General features: G+C 44.3%; 1 protein-coding gene across 2 annotated transcripts in view; it reads right to left on the reverse strand.

Annotated features, from left to right (window-relative positions):
• TPPP (tubulin polymerization promoting protein) overlaps positions 1-27795 on the reverse strand; it is a 111335-nt gene that overhangs the window by 11943 nt on the left and 71597 nt on the right. For both annotated transcript variants that reach the window (XM_014602828.3, XM_006263589.4), the window contains one exon: positions 20267-20420. In XM_014602828.3, the coding sequence (XP_014458314.1) occupies positions 20267-20420 (154 nt within the window). The remainder of the gene's footprint in view (positions 1-20266; positions 20421-27795) is intronic.

Below are 27795 nucleotides of genomic sequence, written 5' to 3' on the forward strand. Positions count from 1 at the left end.
CAGGATTGGACCCAGTGCCATCCCCGCTGCCTCTACCCAGCACCACATGCTGGAATTGGGCCTTGAGGCCCTATATGCTAGGATTGGGCTCTGGGGCCCTGCACCACACCTGTCCAGTCTCACATGCTGAGATTGAGGGCCCCTGCACTGCCTCTAACCAGCCCCATGTGTCAGGATTGGGCCCTGCACTACCCTGCATGCCTGATCTAGTGTGCAGGGCCAGCTCCACAGGGCTCCCCATGCGTAGCCTTGCAGAGTGAACGACATGATGCTGAGGCCCAGAACCAGCCCACAGGCCCGTGGTTGACCACCCCTGGGCTAGGCCGCTTGGAGACAGGCCAAATGCTACACAGAACTGCGGTGCTTGATGGAAGTCTGTGACTACTGGAGCATTTAATTCTTAAACCATTGTGTTGAAAGATATTTTTGGTATTTTTCCCCTGTTAAGCGGAATTTCCATAAATGGTTATTTTTCTAGATTTAAAAAGCAAACCGAAGAGGATGATGGTTGGGAAGAAGTGCCACTCTTGCAAACAGGCATGCTTTTGTTTGTTTGTTTTGGCACAATAGCACTTAATAGGCTGCTTTAGTTTGTTTGTCCTCAGCTTAATCAGAGGTAACCAGTATACTGAAGCCACAACAAAGAAATACACCCCTGTCAGCACTTGTGTAAGCAGCAGAACTAACAAAACCAAGGTCTTATGACCATGATCTCATGAGCCCAAACATCAGGTGCAGCTGATGAAGACTCCTGGCCTGACACCCAACTATCTTACTTTTGTCAATGCATACCCGAAGTGTTAATGAATCTGACATGTACAGGCAACCCCCGCTCAGTGCTCTTAATTGGTTTCTGAAAAAGAAAGATTGTTAAGCGAAATGAGCGTTAACCAAAATCGGAAGTATTTGATGACCCAAGATGGCGACTGCAATTGTTTTAAATGACCCAATATGGTGATTGTGAGCGTTATAACAAAACTCGTTAAGTGCTAAGTGAAATCAGGTATCAATTTAAAATGAGTGTTATAGCAAAATAATGTTAAGCGAAACAGCGTTAAGCAGGGGTTGCCTGTACATTTTTCCCTGCAGAGATGCATGCTGTACTAAGCACAGGCACTAAACAGTGACTTGTATTAACATTGACCACCATGTTACATCGTGACAGTTGCCCAGGAAGGACCTATTAGACCTCACAAAAAGAGTTAGCTCATTACCCATCTCCTCTTTCCTTCAGGCAGAAGGCACCCACAATACTTCTAAAATTGAACTGTAGCAGCAATGTCACTGGACAGACTATGGGACTGGCATAGTGCCCACGTCCACCTGGCACCGAGCATGGGATTCTTGGATCACCAGACTCTTCACAGTTGTTTCAGTATATGCACAATGAAGTACCGCCCACTGCAAATGCAGCACTTTCCACATGTGGCATGTCATTCATAAATGGCAGGTCTAAGGTATCTCAGACCCATTTGCAGGCAAGTCCCTCCTATCACCCACATCACCATTAGCAGTGACAGATTCAGCAGAACAAAAAACACACTGAAAACTGATTTTTTTTTAATGCTTATATTGTTACATACTCTGTGGAGTTAACAATAGTGGGAGAAAAGAGCTAGTAAGGTCAGTGGTACAAGATGTGCGTGCTTACCTTGCCTATCCTCAGAATCTCAGGCCCAATATACAGGGAACTTACTCATTTTTAAACTGGTCACAGGTTCACAAAACCAAGGGCCTTGTTACATGTTACACATTTGATATAAATCATAGTATGCATTCATGTAACTTAGAAAGTTTTCTGAGCAGTTTCATGGTAATATTTGCTATGATTTAAATATAGATTATAGTGCTGCACCAAAGTCTTGAACCAGCTCCCCTGAGATCCCAGTGGAGTCTCCAACCAGCACCCATGGGTCCCCAGGCTGAGACTGAAAATCAGTTGATTTGGGGATCTCAGTTCTGGGACTGTACCAGAGTCTTGAATTGGCTCCTGTGCAGTCCCAGGGCTGACACCTGAAAATCAGGTGATTCTAGGTGTCAGACCTGGGATCAAACCACAGCTAGTTCACGACTCCACTACAGTGCTACGACGATCCCTGGGATGATACTGCAATGACCCAAAGACAGTCCCTGGGACCACAATGGGCTCTTGGCCATCAATGGTACAATTCCAGGGCACAGACTTAAAAATCAGATGATTTTCAGTCTCAGCCTGGGACCCACTCCATGGAGCTTGCTTGAGACTCCCTTCCAGTCCTGGGGCTGGGACCCACAGTAGATTATGGCTCCCAGCCCTGGGACAGCAATTGATCATATCATCTCTGTGGAGTAATCCCACATTATGGCAACACATGTCACTTAATATGTCGAGAGATATTCCTCACTCAAAAAGCCATGACTTTACAAAAATACAAAAGCAATTAGCACATTATCCTACTTGAATAGTCGGACACCAGCGTTTTAAGCGTGGTTAACACATGCTAAGTGTAACAATGCCCAACATGGTATCAGAAAGAGTGCTACCAACACTGTAGGAAAAGCTACCTGTAAGCAGGTCACTCACTCAGCTTTCTTATCTAGGCCTGCCAACTCTGAGGTCAAGCTTTCCCAGTTGTTTTATTCCTGTAGGAGAGACTTCACAGTCACAATAACCAAATCATCCCAAATCAGGGTAAACAAACAAGCAAGCATTGGTGACATGTAGGGGGTGCATGCAAGTGCACGTGCACCCCCTAAGATCGGTCATGCACCCCCTGGAAGCATCAGCCACGAAACTGGAAGTGCACCACTGGCTTGGCAATTGACTGCTGGGAACCCCCCGTCCCGGTCGGCAATTGGCCACTGGGGGACCCCCAGAGGTGGTCTAGTGTCCCCCTCAGACTCGGGAGAAACCAGTCACCCATGCAAGCAAGCATTCAAACCAAAACCCGTTGCCTTTTCCCAGGCCATAGGAGAGCAGTCTCTCTGACTCCAAGCTTCTCCCTCAGCATCCTAGCCCCCTCTCCTCTACATTATGCTCTTGAAACTTTTTAACCCTCTTTGTGGCTCCACCCTCACTTACTACTCCTCTGTTGCAACAGGATCCCAGCCTGCTAGCCAGGCAGACTATTAACTGCTGGCCACCTGCAGCTGGGTTTCAGCTCCTGACTGAGCATGAACGCCTCATTACACCGCTTTTAGTATGTCAACAGATAACACTCTGGGCTCACACTAGTGAGTTCTTCTTTACATTAAGAGAGGACAGAACTAAGTGGGTGGGTAAATAATTGATTGAAATCCCTGATTGAAGATGATAGTTTGCAACTGCACTGGGAGAAAAATGTAACTACAAATGGAATTTTTTAAAATGCAACTAGCCCATGGTCTCCTCAAGGGGCTGATGGAGAGGGCAGGAGAACAAAACAATTGAGCATAAATATTAGGACATCTCCCAGAGAATGGGAGAGCCCTCTGGGTATGGAATAGAGCTGAAAGAGTCCAGCTGCTCCCCATTTCCTGACCCTAGAAAGTTCCCCTTGCAAATGAAAACTTCATCATTTTACAAGAAGGAAGCCAAATTCAACACCTTGAAACCTGAAAGCTGACACCTCTGCACCACCCTTTTGTTTCGAGCCAAATTTGCATGCTCACAGAGCAGTCTCAACACAAAAGAAATTCCTTGCCCAGGAGAGCCTTCCATCACCAGTCCTCCTGTGAAATATAAAACATCTTAACACGAAAGAAGCATAATTCAATGTTCTACTTGCCATCAGACAACTTTGAGGTAAGTAGGCTGCTCCAATTTTTATCTGAGCCTAATTTACACAAAATGAGCTTTCCAGCCAGGAGATCTTACACCACCTTTTAGCTCTCCTGTAAAATATGAATTTTAATTTCCACCTGGGAGAAATTTTACAATTTTTGCACTCTCCTATGCCTAAGCAATGCGCGTACGCCCAAAAGCTTGCAAATAAGGATTTTTTTTGCAACTATCTAGTTGGTCTAATAAAAGATATCACCTCTACCAAGAGTTCTGATTGCTTTCCCCTTACCTTAACACAGAGGCTAAAAGAAAAACTAATGGGATAATTGCTCTGGGCAACACGAAGCAACTAGAAAAATTAAGAGTAGCTCCACTTCCTAGTCATTATAGAAAACAAGATGACAGAACTCCTTTGCTTATGTATAGGTCCCAAAAATTCAATAGGTATGTAAAAAAGGAACAGTTTCTGCTACCTACAAGGACAAAAATTCTGGGAGCAATGACTGATGCCTGACACAGGAGCAAGTTTCCAGTGGGTACTCTTCAAAAAATAGCACATGGGTTGGTGACTATTCAATGCTCCCCCCTTTGGGAGACACAGTTTCCCCAGACCAACTTCTGGGCTGTATTCAGTACAAAGATGTTTAACAGGAAAGTGGAACAAAATGTTGATAGTATAGAGGGTACCAAGGTTTCCACAGATATATTAATCATGAGAAAAAACAGAAGAATATGAGCAAGTTTTCAAGCAATATAAACTATGAATTTGAGATAAGAGAAATAATATTCCTGGGACAGTTAACACAGCCAGGTAGATCATGGTTAACACAGTCCAGGTAGGTCACAGTTAAATTAAGGCCACCAACAACATTAGTTGCATTAACAGACTAGGAAAGAATACCAAGATCCTTTGGAATGGTGAACTATATAAAGAAATGTGTATTTATGCCTTCTATTGAGAATGGCAACCTAAGAGTGCTACTTTGCTAAGAAGCCCAATGGACACTGGCTACAAATCCTAGCAATGAGCTTGAGAACCTGATGCAGCAAGAGAGACCCAAAATCCAGGGTACTTGGTTAAGAAGTATAAAATTAAGTTGCTAGCTGATGCTTCTGGGCAGGTTATCAGCAAGTTCCTCTTACAACAGTGTGGTCAGAATTAGAAATTTTGGCTCTGCAAACACCCTCATCCCCAAAACAAAGAGAACATTATCTGGGGATTGCAGACAGTCTTTCTATGGCAATGACACTCAAACTCCAGCTTGCAGGCTAGATTTGGCCCACAAAGCCATGTCAGCCGACCTGCAGGGCTTCCCACAGGCCCAGAAATCTGGCAGTAGGGGAGTACTACTCCCCTGCTGCCAAATTTCCAGACTCATGAAAAGCCCTTGCATGCTGGATCCAGCACCCGATCCCATCACACAGGGCTGGGCAGACCCTGGGGCCCAATCCTAGTGTGGGGGGCCAGAGCAGGCAGTACCAGGCCCCCAAGACCCAATCCCAGTATATAGGGCGCAGGAGGCAGCTGTGCCAGGCCCTTGAGACCCAGTTCCGGTGTGCAGGGGGCGGGGGTGGCTGGACCCCCAGATGGCTTTGCACTGCTCGTCTGGCCCACAGGAGCAAAAGGTTGAGCACCCGTGCTCTACGGCATTTGACATAAGTGTAATGAAACTAATTTTAGAGGTAGATTATTCAATTTGTCACTCTGTTTCCTGTCTAGTCTGGGATGATGATGGATTATCCCATAGTTTCTTCTCAGGATGAGACCTATAGAAAGGAAGACAGACTATTCATACAGGGTTACCAGGCTAGTCTACTCCTGTGAGGGTTCATCCAGGACATAGGTGGCTGGGCCTGTGGATAGGCCCCGGGGAGTAACAAGGAGGTTAGGGTGACGGTACAGGTTACCGGAGCTGAGAATGAAGATCTGAGAGCAAGCCTGAGATACTGTCATCCCAAAAACAAAGAGAACATTATCTGGGGATTGCAGACAGTCTTTCTATGGCAGTGGTGCTAAACTTCCAGCCTGCAGGCCAGATCTGGCCCATGAAGGCATGTCAACTGGCCTGCAGGGCTTCCCAGAGGTCCAAAAATTTGGCAGTAAGGGGGTAATGAGGTCATTAGTGAGGGGTCAGGAGCCAGGGGTCAGAGAACCAGTGCTGAGTTCCACTGAAAATCTGAGATCAGGGTCAAGAAAGCCAAGCCAAGTCAGGATGTCAGGAAAGCCAGAGAGAGTAGGTAGAACCAGTGCGGAGCTTCTGGAAAGACCCAAGATCAGGGTCAGGAAAAGCCAAAGCCGAATCAGAAGTCAGGACAACCAGGGAGAAATGTGAACATGATGCTTGATGGAATAGACTGAGGCTGTGTGAAGGTGTACCTATAACCTGAGACTGCAGGTGTGTTTAAAAGGGGTGAGTGGTGTTTTTGGCTGCAAGTCTGATTTCAGAGAACTGGGATAACCACATTAGCCAGGGATCAGGGCAGGTGTGGTAACTCATGTGCTTGGTCCAGTCAGGCCTGCTTGATCAGAGTCTCTGACAACTCCCAGCCTATACTCTCAATTTAAAGATAAGCTCTCAGTATTAAATGGGATTTTGTTTAAAGACACCAGAAGAGTGACTCCCAAGATGTAACAGAAATAAATGTAACAGAAAAAAAACTGAAAAGGAAATTGAAGAGAAGATCCACGGATGTTTTACATGTGACAGGGATGTAACCTCAATATCAGGACTTTCCTAGGCCTATGACTGCTGGTGAGATAGGATGGGTCACTCTTTGCAAACCCTGTTTTTTATACTCTTCTTCTAAGCATCCACTACTTGCCACTGTCAAACCAGGATACTGGGCTAGATGGACCTCAAACGGCCTCAAAAGAGAAAGCTGATAAAGACCTACTGCATATGCTATAGATTATAGACCAAGTCAAGCAAGAGACCATGCTGATAGCACAGGAAATATTAGCCTGTAGAGCAAAGTAGGCATAGACTATTTATGCTAGATGGAAATCTATGCACGAGAATGCTTTCGGCCCCGTGGGCCAGATGAGTGACATCAAACTGGTCTGTGGGCCAAAATCCTCATGAGGCTGGTGCATGGGGTTTGTCTCTATATGCCTGGGCCTCCACAGGCCCCATCCCACCTTGGCCCACATGGAGGTGACACCTCCAAATCTCACACAGGAGGAAATAAGGTTTGTTTGCACAGCTTCTTTGCCTGGGAAAGTCTCATATGAACAACCACCACAACCAGCTGAGACAGCTGCATCCCAGAACTAATAGACTTACTGGCATCTGACAGCAGTGGTCCCAGTGACTCAGGGGAGACCCACACATCTATGCAGCAGCCAAGGACACCCCAGAGTAAAAACTGAAGGGTTAGTTAATACACTGTGCATGTCAGTATTTGAAAGTCTGCATGATGTTAATTATTAGTAGTATCATATTGGCTAGGGAAGGACAATGTGGGGAGCTGTACTTTTAAGTAGTTCTGGATGAAGCAGCAGAAACAGGCTGTTAGATTATGCAAAATCTCATTTTACACAATGTTAGTCGATTAGAGTCCAAATAGTGAATGAAGCAGGCTTCTGTCAAACTGCTTGGCTCCGAGATATTTGAATGTTTCATCCCCTACCACTAGTAGATACAACTCTGAATATATGTGCTCAACAGCACATGTCCCTATTGTACCCCACTCCTCAGAATGATTAGGAGAAGAGGAAGCCGTTTCAGAACAATAGTTGCAGCTGCATATCAACAGAGTGCCGTCTACATGACAAAATGCATTTGGGATGGGTTTGTATGTTTGCATGTGTATCAAATGCTCCATCCCCATCTAAGGGAAAATTGGAAGTTTCCAACTAAAAGGCATATCTCTGGATCATTTGAAGACTTCTAACCCAAACTCATTTAAATAAAAAATAAAGGAAGATGCCAAAGCAGACTGTGCTGTGGTTTCTGGTGTTGGTTTTCAACATTCTTAGATGCAAGGCACCCCTTGGAAAATGCCATATCTTACCTTTCACTTTTTTTTTTGACTAGGGAAAAATAATAGAGGAAGTCTTCTGTTGCAAAGAACTCAGAAGGGCCACAACAGGTCAGAACATTTTTGACAGCAAAGATTCCTACTTGAAATCTCTTGGTTTATCTTGCAAATGGTTCAGGTATTTTAAAATCTCTCAGGCAGCATATTTGTTCTGCATATTAGCACTTAACAGTGAGGTACTGTTGGGGAAGACTATCTGTTGTATGTTGATATTCTATTTCCCCTTTAAGTTGTTTTGTTCTATTGTCATTCTTCTGTTTTATCAGCTATTCTGTTCTCTTGCTGTAAATTGCCTTCTCTAAGCCTTTCTTGGGAAGGGTGACATATAACCCAAATACATAAATAATACTGTGTGCCACCCCACGGCACCCTTAAAACCATCTTATAGCACTCCATTTACCCTGTTTGAGAATTACTGGTCTACAGTAGGAGTGAACTTCTCAAGCAAGCACCAAAATAAATAAATAAAGCTGAGATGCTTACCATAATATCCTTCAGTCTCCCAACTCCTGGAGGGAAGGGCTACAAGATCTGGCAATTTACAATCAGCAAAGTTTATTAGTGACTAGTTAAAGGGTAAACTTAGTTTTTCCATGTATGTTTACATAACAGTAATGCTAAAATAACTCTTTACTCACAAATCACAGGATACCATCAACGATCAAAGCTGCTTGTTTTGCAAGCAGGGAAATAATCCAAAGACAAGACAAATTTTTCAGTGCAAAGTTCTTTAAAATCACCACTGTCCCTATTTTAACTTATGTTTACTTAAACAGTAACCCCACACACATACTTCCTTTCTTGCTTACTTTGTTAAGCATCAGCTTTCCATAAGCATTCATGTGTTAAGCACTCTCACATATCAAGAGAAGCTTTAGACATTTTAGTTGACTTCCTTACACTTCTTTTTTGTTTTACAAAAGACTTTACAGGGCAGAATTCTGGACTGAAGGTTTTTCATAGCAGGACGAGTCTATTTCCATATTTACTCGAATCTAAGTCAACCCCCCAATAATTAGATTCTATATATGGAAAATTTATAAATTTATTAAAATTTTTCTAGGTGCAGAATCAAATGATCAGAGGGTTGTCTTAAATCACCCCCTTCCCACTGCTAAGGCAGGAAAAGCAGTGGCTGGAGGGTCAGGTAGCCTTCCTGCCCTCTGTCCCCCCCCCCCCTGCAGCATCCCTGGCCCCCTTGCCATCAGCATCCCTCCACCCCTTCCTTCCCGAAGTCTGTGCCTCTTCCCCTGTCCCCACCTCCCACCTTACTATCAGATGCTGCTTGGGCTCTGTTCTCTCCGGGAGCACAGCATGTGGAAGTGCTGCTGACAGGCCAGGCAGGAGACAGAGTTTCCTTGTGCTCTGTGCCTGGGAAGGAATCCAGCCCAAGATGAGCTGAGCCACACCTGACAGTAAGGGAGGAACCAGACAGAAGCTGAAGAGGGCAAGTGGCGGGGTGGGGGAGGACAGGAGGCTGAGCAGCAGCATGCGCCTGCCCCCACTTCTGCTTCAAACATGAATCTAGGGGTGCCTGTAGACATGCTGCAAGACTGCTCTGACATGCTGTAATTACAGTGCATCAGATCAGACTCATTTAAGCAAGTCTGCCGGAGTGTGGTAATTACCATGCTCCAGCCAGCCTCTGCATCTCTTGTACCAGTGCCCCCATGCTTCAAACTAAAGTTAAGTGCTTTAACTAAAGTTCATCGAATGAGCTTTAGTTCAAGTGCCCCGCTGCCATTTTGAAGCGTAGGGATGCTGATACGTGAGATGCTGCGGTGCTTTAATTAGAGTGACTCTTGAAGCCACTCTAATTAAAACGCCCCCCCTCTCCCCCCGCACCCCCAAGTATGTGTAAAAGTGCCCTAAGATGAGGGGCTTTTTTTCCCCATGCTGATTGGGCAAAAACCCTCATCTGATTTCAATAAATATGGTACATTGGTTGCTATGTTCCAATTTTCTCAGTGCTCCAACAGACTTTGCCCTAATGTCAAACTTATGAAGCATAGTGTGTATGTACATCACACACACACACACACACACACACACAATGTTAGAACCATAGGACTGGAAGGGGCCTCCTGCACCACTGAGTCCAATTCCTTGTCTTCACAAGTACTCATTAACAGATGTAATCCTTAAAATCATCACCTCAAACCCTTGCTGACAACTACAAGGAATAAAACCCCAAATATCAAAACTACTCTATGAAAGAGACCACTGGTATTCACAAGTCATCAGCCACTTGTCTGGGAACTGCCATCAAGTTGTAGGTTATTTTTCCCTGGGTGTTTATATAGCTTTCCAAGTACAACATAGCCTAGAATCCCTATGCTAGGTGTAACACACATGAAAAGCAAGACACATTCTTCTTCATATCAAGTTTCAGATCTTTTATAGTGTTGTAACAATACAGTCTATGTAGCAAGGCAGATGAGAGTACATGTAATAAAATAGCTCCAACCTACAATTCAGCAACCCTTTTACATTTCTCTTGTTTCCTAGTTTTATGCCCAATAAATGCAAGCCCAACCTTTGCTAGTGGCTTTTCATATCAATCTGTTAGTGATTTTAAACTCTAGCGTTGCAAAGTCACTGAGCAACCCCAGTTCCAAATGAAGTCATTAGAAACTACAGGTGCTAATGGCCTCTGAAAACCAGGCCACAGGCTTTCAAAACAGTATATCAGTTTCAAAATCTCAGAACTAGGACAAGAGCCATCCTACTAGGTGCATTTCCACCCCAAGCTGGTGCCATCTATTCAAAACGTTGCTAGTACTGGCAGAATTTTAAACTATTATGAAAGAAACACAGAAGTAGCATCCTTGGAGGCTGACAGAGTATCTCTTCAAATTGTTTCAAATTGTTTCTGAGTAATGGCTAAGTCTTATCCCCAGTTGTACCATACTGAGAGTTACATTCCTCTTCCTTGACAAACCCCTCTGGGTTTTTGTTAACAGTTTCCTGAGACACACATCAATCAGCCCTATGCTTTCAAAACTATGAGCTTCAAACAAATATAATTCTACCCTGGCAATTTCATATTTCTGTTTGTATTCTTTCAAAAGACATCATAGATAATGGCATGATAGCGTTCCTTTGTCTTCCAGGTCCTTCCAGTCTAGGTATGCTGAGAGACCATGAAACTGGCCCATTATCATAGAAATAGGTATTAAGATACCAATCCCACTATATGTGGTAGTTTTCCCAAGATCTTAATTGTATCAGCAGAGCATTGAAGAAATTGATCACTGAACAAATTTCCACAGTAAAAGGAAGTATCTTTGAAAAACATGGCACAGGCTGACTTAGTTCCTTATGTCACCTAACTTGCTTTCACAATGTAAAAACATCAACACGTGAGTATTTCATCCTTCCAGAAAGTTCAACCTAGAGAGTTTCATAGAGGTTATGGACAGAGTTGCCAATTTCTATAAATTAAAGGACTGTACATAGAAATCCAGGCTAAAAACAGCTCTCTATAAAGTCCATAAAATTAAGCTGTCTGTAAAAGCACTAAGATACTTTGAGCTGACTGAAGATCCCCCCTCAGAAGTTAAGCTGGAGTTAAACACTGAATAAAAGACAAAGCAGAGCAGCACCACCTGATGTCCAGTTCTGTCAGGGCTTTGTAGTCCACAGGAGCTTCCAAAGCCTGCTCGCCTCAGCCATGTGTTGCTGCTGCCACTGCTGCTGTTTCTGGGACCTATCACTTACCTGTAATGTTGCTTCTGGGTCTCTGTCACGACAGGGGGAAGGAGCTGGCAGGGGGAAGGTTGGGAGTGGGCTGGAGAGGGGGCAGAGTTTGTGGGGAGTAAAAGACTCCTGGAGGGACAGCATGGTGTACAACCATTACTGCAATCAAGCAGGGTTGCCAAATCAAGACATTTCTTTTTTTTTTTTTTTTACTAATAATCTGCAAACATTTATTGACAACCAAACTTTTTTTTTTTTTTTTTTACTGAAGTTGGTACTAAACCCCTAAATTTGAACCCATCCCTTGACTAGGTCCTGGCAGAAGAGTTACATTTGCAGCCAGGGTCTCTAGGCTTCCTCTCCATCCCTCAGTTTTCACTCATGGCACTCAGCTCAATGGCACTGGGAGAGCCTGTGGCATGGGTTAGGGTGGCATAGGAAGCTGAGATGGGGACCAGTGCAGTGGCAGTGGGGATGGGGCTGCCCATATGGTGCAGTGACGGGGAAGGGAGACCCAATGGACACTAGTATGGCCATTGCTGGTGCAATGTACCAGGTATGTAGCCCCTGGCTGCTTATAACTTGGACAGCCCTGTTACGTCTCAGCTCTGTGTTCTTGGGCAACCCTGGCACAGGATGCAGTCTGTCTGACTCACAAAGGACTCACCCCCCCTCCCTCCCCTCCTCTACCTAAACGAAACTGATTAAGATGCAGTGAGAGACACACCTAAAACTCTCCAGATAAGGGTGACAAGAGTGAACAACTGCCCTAGGTCTCATTTACATCCGAGATGGAACCAGATGACCATTCATTTACATGAGAGATGGAGAACAGAAAGCCTGAAGCAGAGACTGCAGTGAATTCTGGGACCAGAGAAGCAGGGGAGCACTGCACGATGGGGAATCTGTGCTTCAAATGTTAATCAACCTATGTTCACACACACCCAGCTCAGCATTTATCAGACCAGTTCTAATCTGGATTTACTAAGGACTTTTCCCCCCCAGACACACACACACAGCTCTAAGTTTAATAGGCATCTCAGGCCGTACATTCCCCGGTCCCACTATGGGAGGCCTATTTAAACTTGATTGACTAAAACTCGGTTGCCGGGTTAGGGAATGCTGAGGCAAGAGACCGAGTCAGAGGGGGTATGGGCAACATTTGAACAATGGTTAAGGGTTCATCACAGCATCCAGCCTGCTGGAGCCCTAATCACAGGTGTTGTCATACCTTTCCCGAGACGACTGGTGGGAGTCCTCTCCACAAAAGGTTATGAGCACCCCAATAATTGTCTTAAGTCTGTTAAAAGACTATAGTAAGATCTGGAAAAGTCATGCTAAACTGAGGCTTGTGCACAAGTAAAAATCCAAAATCCTGATGCTGCAAGCTATCTATTGTTCCTGAAGAAACCATGAGATATCCCATCAGTATATCTGCCATCCATAGGAATTTTAAACTGGCTCCCAAGTATTTGGGTTACTCCCTAATCTTAAGTGTTTCCTGATTATCAATCAGTTTCCTGAGATGGTCCAAACCAGATAACCCCTTGTCAATAGAAAAGACAATGATTTACACTACTGAGGGTGCTTCGAAGCAGCTGAACTGAGGGTATAAAAATCTGTAAGTGTGTGTGCTGCAAAAAAGAAAAAGAAGAAGCAGCAGGAGGAAAGAAGGAAAAGGAAAGAAGAAGAAAACTCCTGTGCTGACACCATCCCCTGTCGTTCTTGGGACGCTGGAAGAGCAGATCGTCTCTCTCTTCAAGGATTGTGCTACGGACTGTGCCTGTCAGCTTTGCAGCCTGAGTACCTTGGACTAGGTGAGATCCCAGCGCTCGCTCTCTCTCTCTTCTCTCTAGGCATAAACTTCTGAACCTGAACTGTATCAGTTAAGCTTGAGCTAAGTTTCCCCAAATACTTAGTGAAACCAGGGTAGTATTGTCATTGTTTGTGTTTGTTTTTCTTTTGCATGTCTATTACTACTAGTACTATTATATATTTCATATGCTTAGCAATAAATAACTTTTATAGTCAAACTGGTAGTAATTGGGTATATTTTTCCTTCTCTGCTTCTTTTTCCTCCCGTGCTCTGCAGCAACGCTTCTTTTACCTATGCTAAAGATCCCTGTGAAGCCCAAAAATATTGTGGGGTCTGCTCATCAAGAGGCCAAAGATTGGGACGTGCTGAGTTTGAAACACATAAAGGGATCAGCTTGTACAGGCTGATTGACCCAGTTTGACTCAGATGTGTCCTTATGAACTGAATGCTGGCCCATGAGGGTGTCAGCTGGACACCCAGCCGGATTCAGAGGGATTCTGTTTACCTGTGTGCTTGTGTCTGACTGCATTTTATTGTTGCTCTTATGAACTGATTCTTGGCATATGAGGGTGTCAGCCTGTCCATGCTGATCAGCCCAGCCAGGTCAGGCATGTCACGTTAATTTGTGTGTGTTTGTGTGTATGACTGATTTGGTGACTGAAGGAACCCAGTCCCATTGAGATTGAGTCCTGCAAGATAGCTCCACTGGGGGTGAGGGCTTGCAGAAGGGAGAAATACAGCTCTGTATAGTAACACAAGCAACACATTGACAGAATCACCAAGACCCTAGAAACTATCCCTAATAAATGAGCACATCCCAAAGTAATGGGCAAATTTGGTAACAGCCCTGACCTAGCTGATAACCTGCAAGATCTTTTAGTGAGCTACATCACATTAACTTTAATCCTGAATGAAACAGGATTAAAAGTGCAATGGTTCCTCTATATTTGTATTCATACTGCAGTATACAGATGAAAAAGATATATTATAACAGCTTATATTGGCATCATTTGATATGAATACAGTTGTTCCATCTATCTCTACCCAGTGACTTCCTACAGAGTAAAGACACCCAAAATGCCCCTTTAATTCTTAACCAGATACATATCTTGTTCATGCGAGTAAAGCAATCATAAGGGTAAAATACAAAATAAGAATGTAAAGAATAAGATACAAGGATACTGTAATGAAAGATGGGATCCCCATGAAAAAGATACCATCTTTCTTGCATACAACATGCACTTTTCCCAAAATTTAGCTGTGGAAATTGGTGTATGTATTATAAGCAAGTAAATATTATAATGGCAGTTTCTGCCTCTTCCAAGGAAAAGCAAAAGTAACAGTACAATGCTGCAGGTAGAGCTCCCTCGCTGTTGGCTCTGGATACTTTCTCTTTCCCTCAGTGCACTGCAGAAGCTGGTACTCAGTTACTTGCTGCTACTTACAAATATGTCAAGGAAAGATCTGTTTTCTTTTCATCTAGCCTTTTAAAAACAAGGCGCAGATATTATTTAGGGGCATGCTGTAATTGAGAAAATATGGCAACCACTACAGTAAAATGTTCATTGTCAAGCTGGTCTGCTTTGTTCTACATGCAAAGGCTAGGGATAGAAGGTACATATAAACCGGTATAAGTGATTGGAAATCAATCTAAACCTGTAACAGAACAGAAATTCAGTGCACATAAATCAGTTTCAAAAAGGCCAACCCAGTTTAATATAGACATGGATGGATGCAGTTAATCAGTTTATACACCCTGAGGAATTATGCAATTATGCACCAGTGCAATTTTGCACATAAAAGGCATGACTGTGTATAATTGAATCATAACCACTACAGGCTCTGTGCCTCCACCTCCACAGGATTCCCCGCACTCCAGCTGGGAGCCCCATGGTATGGAGGCACAGAGCTGCATCACTGGACAACTGGGTAAGTGGGGAGAGGAGCTCCTGTCTGCAGGAGGAGAGGGTGGGTGTGGGGCTTGTGGGTGGGCATGGGTGTGTGTGTGGGCATGGGGTTGTGGGTGGGTGTGGGCTGCATGCCACTGGGCTGGGCCAGCCGGCCCCATCCTTCCATGTGGGCCTTCTAGCACTCCAGCAGGAAGCCACATGTGGAGGCAAGCAGGAGCTTGCCCAGCCCGATGGCATGCGACTCCGTGCCTCTATGTGTGGCTTCCTGCTGGAATGCTGGAAGCCCCATATGGAGGGCTGGCATGGGCCAAAAGAACATGGACCGGAAGCTGCATGCCATTGGGCTGGGCAGGAAGTCACACATGGAGGCATGGAGTCGTGTGCCATCGGGCCAGGCAGGCTCCTGTTTGCCTCCACATGTGGCTTCCTGCTGGAGTGCTGGAAGCCCCACGTACACAGAGCCCAGCCAGTTGGTTGGCACGTGGCTCCCAGTCCATGCACCATCGGACTGGGCCAGCTGGCTCTGTGCCTCCATGTGGGACTTCCAGCACTCCAGCAGGAAACCACACATGGACGCATGAAGCCCATCCAGCCCGATGGTGCACGGCTCCCACCTGCAGAGTGGGAGCCACTGCCTTCTGCCTGATGCTGTTGAACTGTTAGGTGGTGGGGGCTGTGCTTCATGGGGAGGGGGGAAAATGTGTGGTGGGGACCCCCCACCCAAACCCCATCCCATCTCCCCCTCCCCTCCACACCCCACATACCCACACCTGCCCACAAGCCCCACACATACACCACCCCACACTTTCACAACCCCAAGCCCCACTCCTGCCCAAAAACCCCACATACCCTCATACCCACACCTCCCACAAACCCTCCACTCCTACACATGCCCACAAACCCCACATATTCCCATACCCCACACACCCACACCTTCACAAATCTCCCCCCACACCCCACAACCATGCAAAGTACCTGCATATATTTCTAAACAAGGTTCAAACAGTGTTATATTTAGTTTAGTTTGTAAAAAAAAATATATATATTTATATATATATATATATATATATATATATATATATATATATAAAAGCAATTCATTCTGCATAATTTTGAGTTTTCCTGTGTATAACTTTGAATTTTTCTGCACCGAATTCCCTGGGTGTAAGTTTAGGTTAGACTGGTCTATTGAACTTCTGAGCCAAATCCTGTCCCAATTCAAGTTAGATTGCAGTCTCCTGGCAACCTAGGATGTATTGCAGCTACTCCCCTAACTCCTACCCCACAGGGCAGATAGGCTAGCTTCCACCTGCATGCTTTTGTCCTTAGGTTATCACAGAGCTGAGGCAGCAAAGCCTCTGCTCCCCAGCCCTGTGTCCAGCGTGCGTCTGTCAGCTGGGCCACACAGAGGGGATGTGGGGGGCAGCAGAGAGCCCTGCCCTGCCCCCCCCAATCATACCCACTGTGGGGGTGCACTGTTGGGGGGCTTTCTTCACTCCCTTGCTGACTGACCCAACCAGGGATACATTCCCCAGACCCACCCCCTGCCAGCTGTTGGGGTGGGAGGGGAGAAGCAGAGGCCTCCGTCCCTGCCCCCCACCCGCAACCCAGCTGGAACTGCTGGGGAGGGTGTGCTGTGGTGGGTTGGAGGGCAGAAGTAAAGGCCGAGGCCCTTCCCACCCAACCCCAACCCCAGCCAGAACTGCAGGGGGCTTTCCCCCCTCTTCTGATGACTGGCCCAGCATAAAGTCACAAATCTGATGGGTATTTATATGGATTTTTAGTGAGCTAGTGACACTGGACAATTCCAGATTCTTACAGAACTCATCTGTGTAGTTATAGCTTGCTTTAGTGAAGTGCTGCCTTTCTATCCACAGACAAGATCAGCTGCAGAGTATTAGACTGGAAAGTGGTACAAGGGGAACAAGTTGGTGGGGATATATTCCTTCTTCTTAGCAGCACAAATGTGCTCATTCAGTTTGTTTGCCCATGGTACATGGAATGGGGCAAAAAAAAAACCTACAAAGAAGCTTCTTCAGTCAGTAGGAGCTGTTCTTCTAGTATCACATTACTAAACGGCACAGAAGAATGAGAAGGCAGAACCCTCTGATAATCTGAACTGTAACCAGGGCTTTCCAAGTTCTCATAAAATAAGGTCTTTACCTAGTTTCTCCAATAGATTATTTTTCCCCTCAATATTCTTCTGATGTCTGCTTCAGCTTACCAGCAGCAAGAGAAAGGCAACATCTGGGCATCATAACAATCAGCAGACCTTAGAAGAGAAGCCAACCCTTTCAAGAAATCAAACTTTTCCTCTTTGTTCAATGCTTCATGGATTTCCATTCAACTTGAGCATCCTTATGATGTCACCATCCCTATAAGGGAAGGAGTTTCATCTCTTGTTCCAGGGCCTCTAGGTTACCACTTCCAAAGTAAAAAGCATCTTATAATATTTGAAGAGATATGAAGTTATGTCTGTTTCACTTTTGTTTAAAACACAAAAAGCAGCATTGTGTTTTAAGTTTAAGGGTTACTTTAAATACAGGACAAGTTAATCCATTGTGAATCCCCTATCAAACTTCTCCTTTACAGCAATGGTGTTTAGCCTTTAGCCTAGAAACTTTGCTAATCAACAGGGCAGATTTTTTTTTTACTTTCTATTTGGTCTTTGACTGCTTGACTTAGATAATAACTAACAACAGTTAAAATTTGGCAAGAAATGTCCCAGACTCTTTTTTAACTTTCTAAAGGCAAAAGTTTGCATGCAACTGACCTTTTTTTCTTTTCTTTCGAGAAACCATTTTACGACCCATCAGCCTACTGAATACTAAATGTCCTCATACACTTATATTTTTGTGTTCTATCAGCTAAATACCCATTTGCACATGCAGCTACCCCTGCCTGTTCTTTTTGTGTCCTTGTGACAAAGCATTTAGCAGAATCACAGATTCATTGGAATCTGACAGAGCCCTGTCATGAGTACTTCTGCTATGGCCTCAAACTTGTGACCTCTGGGCTGTTAACTTTGCACATTAGCAGCCACACCATCCCACCCCTGGCAGCTACCCCAACTTGGTACAAGCACAATACATGCATGTGTTCTTTTTAGTTTGATTATGTTGAAGAACTCACATTAATCTTCATTTTCTTGGAAAAAATCCTCCCTTTGGATTGGTCCTTCACCTGAACAAGGCTGGCTTGAGGAACCTGACTGGGCCATTGACCCCTGCTCTCCCCAATCCCTCCACATGGATCCTGCTTTCACACACAGATTTCTACCTTTCACTCAAAGAACTATAGCAGGACCAGGACCAGATTCTGTGGTCTGCTATGGGAATTAGGGAATGGGAAGGAACTTTTCCTTCACTGCCAAATAGGGAGGGGAAAGCAGAGGTCTGCTTTCCCCACAGCCTGTCTGGGACCTGTTAGGTATATTGGAAAGTTTAATTCTAATAGGCCCATCTTCACAGATAGCAAGTCTCTAGCCACCTGTTCCATAGAAAGTCTAGTTCCCAGAGATCTAACTGAAATAAGAAATGGAAAAGAGCTAGGACCAATTTTGGATGGCTAACCAGCAGCCCTCAGATAGATAGAAATGGTTAAAAAGGATATGATGCAAGTCATTCCCAGCTGAATGAATCAAACTGTGGTCTAAATTAAGCCACATCTCTTGCGTATTATTTTTTCTTCCTGGGTGTTCAGGACAACAATACATCTCACATTCCAGGTTAGACATGCCAACCCAAAGTTTCCATTCAGTTTAGCAACTTGCTACTAAACTGTCATCTTCCCAGGCACAGTAGCAAACAAGTATTTTTGAAATTTCAACATTCTGAAGAAAAAAAATGAATTTCCTATAACAAGACTCCCTGATACGGGTTGTAGCACTCCACTACCATGAAAGTAAGGATACACCTGAATCTGCAGAAAGGCTTTGAAAGTCAATGGGCACTTGTACACATGATGGTCATCATGATGTACATGCGACAAAGATGTCATTTGTGTGGCTTAATGTGCACACATTACATGTGCACCAGCTTTGCAAGTTTTAAATGACTTTGCATTGTTGCAAACTAAGCTAAATCTGGATGTAGTTTAGTTTGCAATGTTACAAATTTTGCAATGATGCAGCTGTCAGCTCACCCCCCAGCCATGAGAGAGCCGGGCAGTATCTGCAAAAAAAAAAGCCCGATCCTCTGATCCTTTTTTTTTTTTTTTTGGTGGAGCCTGCTGCTGAGTACCCCCTAAGCTGCAGAGGCCATGGTCCTTCCCTCCGTGGTGGCAGCACACATCGGGGCCTCCCGGGAAGGCTGCTACTAGGAGCTGCCCCAGCTTGGAGGCAGAACCCAACCTGATCCAACTGTTCCCCAAGCTTGTCTGCTGGAAGCCTGCTGGCTGCTGCTCCCCAGGTGAGCTCAGAGAACAGTTGGATCAAGCCAGGTGCTGTCTCTGAGCTGGGGCAGCCCCTGGCCTGCTACTGGCCCACCCGAGTGGCCCCAGAGGGCACTGCAACTGCAGAGGGAAGGACTGGGACCCCCCACTTAGCTCAGGGGCTGCTCAGGCCACCAGCAGCTTGTCCCTCGGCCACTGGCAGGCTCCGGCCCTGACAGAGAGAAAAAAAAAAAAAGAGGATCAGGCCCCTTGTCATAACATAACAGAAAAATTGAAACAGTGGGTCTCAAGTAAAAACCCACCGTATCAATTTAAAAGGCATAAAATAAAACCTGGGGGATTAAACCACTGTCACGTGTACAGGTGCCCAACGAAGCCTATCAAATACATACAATAAGAAATTCAGGTGAATTTTGTTTCTACAGGCTGAATGGGCAGTCCTTACATGAAAAACACAAAATCACTGGACATGAAACACGTCCAATCTGTTGGGAGTAATTTTACTGCTATTTATTTCAGTACAAATATTTTAGGTAAGCTAATGAATACTTCGTCAATGAATTGCCGATGAATAATTCATCTCAATCTTGAAGAGACTAAAACAGGACAGGTCTGGAGGACAAGGATGAGATTTAGAGTACATCATTATTAAAGTACTACCCATACCGTTACTCCAGATATGATTGGGGCTTTTCCTTCAATTAGCTTATGTATTTCTTGAACCGCTTCCTCGTCACTCTTGTCTTTAAATCGTTTCTTGGAGAGTTCTTGAAGAGCTTCCTTAAACTGTTCAAAAGTAATTGTCCGAGAGGATTTCCCCCTGACAAAACACAAAGAAGAAATTACAAAAAGTATAAATCAGCCCTTTGAAAAAGGGGCAATACATGCAGCTCACCATAAGGAAAACAGCCAACAGAACAATGCAATTTAAAAGAAATAGACAGCCCATTAAGGGTTCCAGCGTAATGTCTTCACAGGACAGTGAACATCACTGTGATAGTGCCCTGACCGCTTTGGTTGGCTCAGCTTCAGAAAGAGAAAATAAGAAATTGGACTGCTACTCCTAACTCTTTTCAAAATGCCTGGAGCTCTTCAAAACAAGATACAGTCTCACAGGGATGATTATTTTTATAGTCTGTTTGCCTAAATGATATGCATTGCAGTGTCTTGCTGTTGAAAAAAAAGGTGTTTTTAAATTGAAACTGCACAGGTCCCCTCTTTGGATCACTGATTATAAAGTATCCAACTGTACAACATTTATCTTACAAACATGCAATTAAAACATGAGTCAGTCCCACACAGGTTTTGTGTAAAAGAGGCCTAAAAAAATCATGTAAGCAAGGATGGTTATTTCACTTTTAACTCCCCTTCCTCCCACTCTTCTAGCAATTATAGTAGCAAAGCATGCTTGACATCTTGTCCTATTGAATAATATATATAATAAATGAAAGAGTTAAACGACAGAAAGTTTATTGTAAAATAGGCCTTCCTCTCTCTCTCTTTCAGACTGTCTCATTCATGAAACAGCCACAGACAAACATGGAAAAATAGTAAAGAGCTTGGCAATTCATGAAAAGCACAGGAATTCATAGCTCAGGCCTTAACTCTCCCTGTTGTATTGAAGAAGCTGTTAGGGCAGACTCTTGGAGGTTTATACACATGCTCCGGGAGGGGCCCGGGGGGTGGGGAGAACTTTAAATTAGAGCAGCTCCGAGAGCCACTCTAATTAAAGCACCCAGAGAGTCTCATGTATCAGCGTCCCTGCTCTTAAAAGTGGCAGCAGGGTTACTTTAACTAAAGCTTATTCATGAGTTTTAGTTAAAGTGCCCCTGCCAACATTTTTAAGCGTGGGGACTGATACATGAGATGCTGGAGTCTGCTGGAGCATAGTAATTGCCACATTCCAGCAGACTAGATTAATTGAGCCTACTCTGACAAGCTCTAATTACAACATGTCGGAGCATCCTCACTGCTTGTATAGATGGCCCTGATGACTTGCTAGTTGCTTTCATTTTCTACAGTGGAGAAAAAAATGTGTGGTAGAGGTGCATCAGGGTAAATGTTAACTGAATATATGTTTATCAGAACATCTTAATATATGCCCATTTCTTCAGATATTGTTCAGCTGACAGAACAGGATGATGCATTTGGAAGAGCTCTTAAGATGTACTAACAAGCAATATTTGTTCTGAAAATGTGTTTCGCCAAAGGGGCACTTTTTAAAAAGACCTAAAGATGGACTTACATAAATATTTTTTAGACAGAAAAAAGCATAACTTAAGTTTGTGGACTACTTTCCAATACACAATGCACTGATTTTTAAACAGGGTATTTTATTTGTTCTTTATTTTAAAATGAAGGTACATGAACACAGTAAATTTAGATAGTTCACCATCGTTTGTTTCTCTATAGCATTTTGAACTATATTAATTATAAAGCTGGATAGACACATACATTTTTCTACTTATTTAACGTTTCTCAAACATTTAGACCCCAAATTTATACTTTCTGCCTTTAAAATATGCCGCAGCCTGAAGCTAAAACATGCTAAGTATAATGACTTCCAAAAAGAGTTCTACAAGAACAAGAATTTTTGAGGGGTGATATCTTTTATTGGGCCAACAGTATAGCTGGAGTAAAGTTAGACAAGCTTTTGAATGCAAAGCATTCTTCTTCAGGCTTCCTAAAGAAGAATGCTTTGCACTCAAAAGCTTGCCTAACTTTATCCCACCTATGTGGCTGGTCCAATAAAAGATACCACTCCAAAAATATCCTTGCTGCTCACATAATTCCTGGGCCATCATGGCTACAGCACTACCAAAAAGAGTTCTAACAGTAATGTTACTGCAATCCCAAATAGCAGCACCATTAATACAGAAGGATCCATTCCACTGCTTACAAAATTAGAAAACTCTCGAAGTCAAAAGAAGTGTTTAAAGGAGCCTGTGTTGCTGAGCAACATGCTACTACATAAGTCCTCTTTGCAGTTCAAGTGTTTCTTTTTATGCCAATTTAAAGAAGTGTCTCAACCAAATTAGCAAAAACCAGACCATTCCCTTCAACAATGACAAGTTGTTTATACAGGTGTAGATGACAGACTGCAAGGACAGAAAAAGTGTGTGCTGGCAACAGCACGATCAGGCTGGAAAAACTGCAATTTAATTTGACTTTAATAACTAAATGTCATCATCATCACTCTAAACAACAATACTAGGCTCTTGCAGAAACTCAGAGAGAGATTGGCAAAAAAAAAAATTTCTATGCTGTGTAGCATGCTTGACACAAACCAGCACAGTATGATGAAGACAATTCATGAGTAGGTTTGTAACCTGTGCAATCAATCTGTCCATCTTCAGAAGAGACCATAAGGAATTTTAAATTGGATTTTGGCTTGTGTAAAGGAAAGTGGTTCGTCTAATTTTTTTTTTTTTTTTGCACTGGCATTAAGTGACCAGAATGAAAAATTCAAAGCAACAAAACAGACTTAAAATCCCAAGCTCCAACCACACCCCCCATTGCGCTTCTGGACACAGTAATATTCATTTTAGAAAATGGAAGTCACACAAAAACACTCTTGGATACTATACAAAATGTCTGAAGAAAAAACCTGTACACAAATAATGAGTGCCTCCCTGGGCAGATACCTGGATTTCTGCCTCAAGCACCTGTATATTTATTAACATGTTGATACACTTCAAGGAACCTGTGATGGCAGTAGGCTGGAGAACACACACACAGTCAAAATCTCTATACCAGCAGTCAGCAATGCTTTATGGCAGGAGACCAAAACAAGCCAGCTCAGGTCTGAAGCAAGCCAGCACTTCCAACTTGACCATCCCCACCATTGCCATATCTCCATGCCTGCCAGTCACAACATGGGCAAAGTTCCCAGCCACTAGGCAGGAGAAGACCACCACCGACACAAAGCTGCCAAAGCTCTCCACTATCAAAACACTGTTGAAGCAACTGAGCTCAACAGGCCAGATCTGGCCCACAGGCTGTAGGTTGCTGACCCCTGCTCTAATCAATTAATTTATCCCTTATGCTTCAGAAGTTCTTCCTTTTACTTATAGTCACGGAACCTGAGCATCTGTGGCAGTATCTGTACCTATGGCTCCTAAAAGGAAGATGCAGGAAAGATGGAAGAAGCGAAGAAAAGGAACAAAAAAAATAAAACAGTTAAGAAGAATAAATGCTGTATAGATGCACTGATCAATTGTTAGGTAGAAAATACTTAAGAGTTTTTATGCAAAAGAGAAATTCGTTTTTCACAAAGAATGAGTATTATTTTTATGTAATATTTTACACAGGCTTTATTTTGGGATCCCTAAAATAGTTATTTATGGGCCAAGCTCTGCTATATGTACACACATACATATAGCTCTAGCCAGGACAGAATCTATCTTTTTGACAGAATGCAGCAGCTGCTTGTGACTACTTATATGATGCAACACACGATTCAATGTGCTCAAGTATCTTACTGAATTCAGGCCTAAAAGTACACACCAACAATAGATGGCCCTTTCCTTTCCTTTCTTTAAGACAGGAAGGGACAAAAATATGATCTTTAATTCATGCTGCAGAGGCATACAGAATATACTGCAATTATCCACCTGGAATTAGTCCAGGACTCCTGTTAATAGGATTAACATCCCTATTTTTGTGAAAAGTGCCAACAAACCTTTAACAAGTGCAAGAGGTCAAGAACTTACTTTGCCTTGAATCTCATTCAGGAACGCACCATCTAGGAAAGTGATTCTCAACCAGGGTGTCATGAAACAGGGTGCCGTGAGATCCTTTGAAGGGTGTTAAGACGTGAGAAGATAAGTAGATAAGCGAGGACTCATACGTGTTCCTGTTTGGCCTTCCCCCTCCACCACTGCCCAGCCCCTTTCCAAGGAAGTAAGCACTATAATATATAAATTAGTTTTGCAACTGGATGCCACTTAATTCACAAAAGCTATTGATGAGCGATCAAACATCCAATGAGGAGTACCTCAAGTTGAAAAGGGCTGAGAACCACTGTTGTAGGGCAAGGCAGCGTGGCATCATTATTAGGGACCTACTGAATCACAATTGCACGATTTTCATGGAAACCAAGAATTTGGGTTGGCTTCATGAAAGACAGTGGGCAGTGGGCTCCACGAAAAACAGCAGGCTCCGCAATTTTGGCAGGCTCACCAAGAAAAAAAGAAAAAGCTGCAAACAAAGAAAAGGGCAAGAAGCCCTGGAGTCCTAAAGCACCCGGGGGGGGGGGGGGGAGGAAAGGGGAAGAGGGAGCAAATCAGAAGCTAAGCCCATGACACAGGCCAGTCTGGAGCCAGTCAGGGAAGTGGGAGGGTTTTGGCACCGGCTTCTAAAGCACCCACAGGCATGCTGCCACCTAAAGAGGATTCTTCAGCATGCCCAATGAGAAGAAATTCTCCAAGATGGCCAAATACATTTCAGCACTGAACCATGTAAGACAGTATCTTGCAAGGACCTTGCACACAGATGGAGGCAGACTGCTCTGTACCACCTGCAGTGTACCTCTAGATGTGTTGAGGAAAACCAGCATAGATCAACACTTAGTCTCTGAGGCACACATGAAGCGAAAGTCTGTTGCAGAGGCTGACAGTCAGCGCAAGAAACAAGCAACCATGTCCTCCCTCTTTAAACGGACCACAGAAAGCAGCTTGGCAAGGTGAGAGATAGCATTTTCCTACACGGAGGCTTTTACTGCAGCAAGCATCCCACTGGAGAAACCCGATCACCCAAAGTTAAGGGACTACCTGAACCAAAACGTGCCAAATGCTAGCAGTTTTCCATGAGCCAGCAAGCATTGTCAAGACTCCCTGCAGTGATTGATTCGCATGTACAGTCCACAAAAGGCTGTCTTGGCAGAGTACGAATCCTTCCCTGTTGTGGATGCTGAAACCATCAACTTTCAGGATAACTACATGATGCACATTTTATTTCTCCTGGAGAGCTGGACAGACTAAGGCTACCTGTGTTTTAAACAGAGTCATTCCCCCTCACATCTGTCAATTCTTCTACTGTGTCTCAAGCCATCATGAAGGTAATTGTCACCTACGGCTTAGATTTTAACAAGATCTCAGCATTCCTGTCTGACAATGCCATGTACATTTGTAAGGCTTTCCCTGACATGCTCCGAGGAATACTGCCCAACGCTGCTCATGTCACCTGCAAAGCACATGTTCTGTCTTTAATAAGTGACATCTGGTGCATGCAGTTCCCTGATGTGGACAGCTTGGTGTCTTCCTTCAAGAAAGCCTTCAAGAACCATTCAGGTCATAAGGTCCAGTACAGGGAGTCTGTCACCAGTCAAAGCGGAGACTCACGTGGCACTATGCCACTGCCACCAGAGCCTGTGCTCACAAGGTGGAACTTGTGATTCAACACAGTCCATTACTATGCCAAGCATATGCAGTACTATCAGCAGTTTGTGAGCGAAGAGCTGGAAATCACATGACAAAGTGCATGCTTAAGCTTTAAGATCTCCTAAGGCGGGTGACATTCCAGATCAAGTGCTGTTTGTGGCTGACATTGCCACCTGGTTCAAGGAGCTTCTAACGTGGTTTGAAAGCTGGCAGGCTGTGATCCACCACGTACACAACAAGCTATTGGACTTGATAAATTGGGTCATAGAGCATCGCAAGAACTGTCAAGCTGTCTTTGTGAAAACCAGTGGAGAAAGGACCTGTTCCAGGCAACAGCTGTGAAGCTGAAACAGTACTACAGGTATAATCTATTATTGTCACTGTGGTTCAGACAACTGGTTGCCTCCTTTCTTAGTGCTGTTCCTATTTTGGACCCCAACCAGGTGCCTATTCTGAGCTGTGACCCTCTGCTACTGAAAGCAACCTCAGGATGGGGGGAAAAGCACAAATGTCCTGCTTATATGAACTTCGTCAGAGTGCCAGATGCCTGTACTTTGGGACTCTGTGACCGGTTTCCATATCTTTATTCCCTGGCAAGACACTGCCTCATCAGTCCAATGAACTCAGTGGATGCTGTGTGCACCATCTCAGTGTATGGACAAGTGCTCACTGCACAGAGACAGAGAATGCTTAGATTACTTAATAACACATCAATTAATGGCTTCCGTGAACTTAATCCCAATTAAGCTTGCAGAAGCCATTAAGGGAAACACTGTTAAATAATTTAAGTGGCGGTTAGGGACCATCTGGTAATCCCCAGAGAGGGGCGGGACTGTCAGGGCTCTTCAGACAGAGGTGCATGCGTGTGGGGTGTGGATCGGTGAGACTGCTAAAATGGCAGCTAGCCACAGGATCTGCCCATGAAATCAGCCAGCCGGCTCCTCAAGTTCAATAGACCCATAATCATAACACCATGCTAGGGCACTGCTTCAGCGCCGACTACGAGCACAAATTTTCTTAACAATGCTTGGAGTTAAATTTTGAGCTCTATCTACCATGATGCCAGGACCCATAGGGTTTCACTCATAAGGTCTGGTCAGGATGACAGAGTTAGAATGGCTGCACGTACTTAGCATAATCCATAGAAATAAGTGTTGACTCCAAGCCAAAGACGTTGCATTCGGTATGAAAAGAACTTTAATCAGTTGCAGTATTCTCACTGCTGCACTTAGCTGATAAGAGGACAAAACTGATTTACCGCAGATCTGTCTTCTTCCTGTAGCACACTCAAAATGTACAAGTCATTTTGTGCTATAAAGTGTTTCATGTCACTGTGTATCCTGTTTGGATGTAAAGTATGATCATGTTTTCTGTTGTATATTGTGACTGTTGTATATTGTGCTTCCTCTAGGAGGGGAGAGGACCACCTCCCATCCCACCTCAGACCACTACCTTAAGATTCCTCAGCAGAACCAGTTGAGTGACTGGCCAAATCCTCGAGTGCTGACCCCCTTTGAACTCATTGGTCTACATTAACAGTGTTCAAATGAGGCTGTTTGTTGGCTGGGGCCCTGGATGAGGTCAGAAAAGTTATTTAAGGTTGAGGCCACCTGAGCTGGGGGCTCTTTCTTTGTTTTTCCCCTGGGTCCCCTGGAGAGGGAAGGGGGAATGCTGGAATCCTGGCTGGAGCCTGAGGCCAGGTGATACAGAGAGCCTGGGTTTTTCAAGTCCAGCAGCCCTGCAGGGTTTGGACTGGGAGTCCAGGGCAGGAGCTGGTAGCTCACCCCCACAGTCACTCAGGCAGGAGCTGAGATC

This window comes from Alligator mississippiensis, chromosome 5, assembly GCF_030867095.1.
Source record: "Alligator mississippiensis isolate rAllMis1 chromosome 5, rAllMis1, whole genome shotgun sequence".
In the NCBI taxonomy this organism is placed as follows: domain Eukaryota; kingdom Metazoa; phylum Chordata; order Crocodylia; family Alligatoridae; genus Alligator; species Alligator mississippiensis.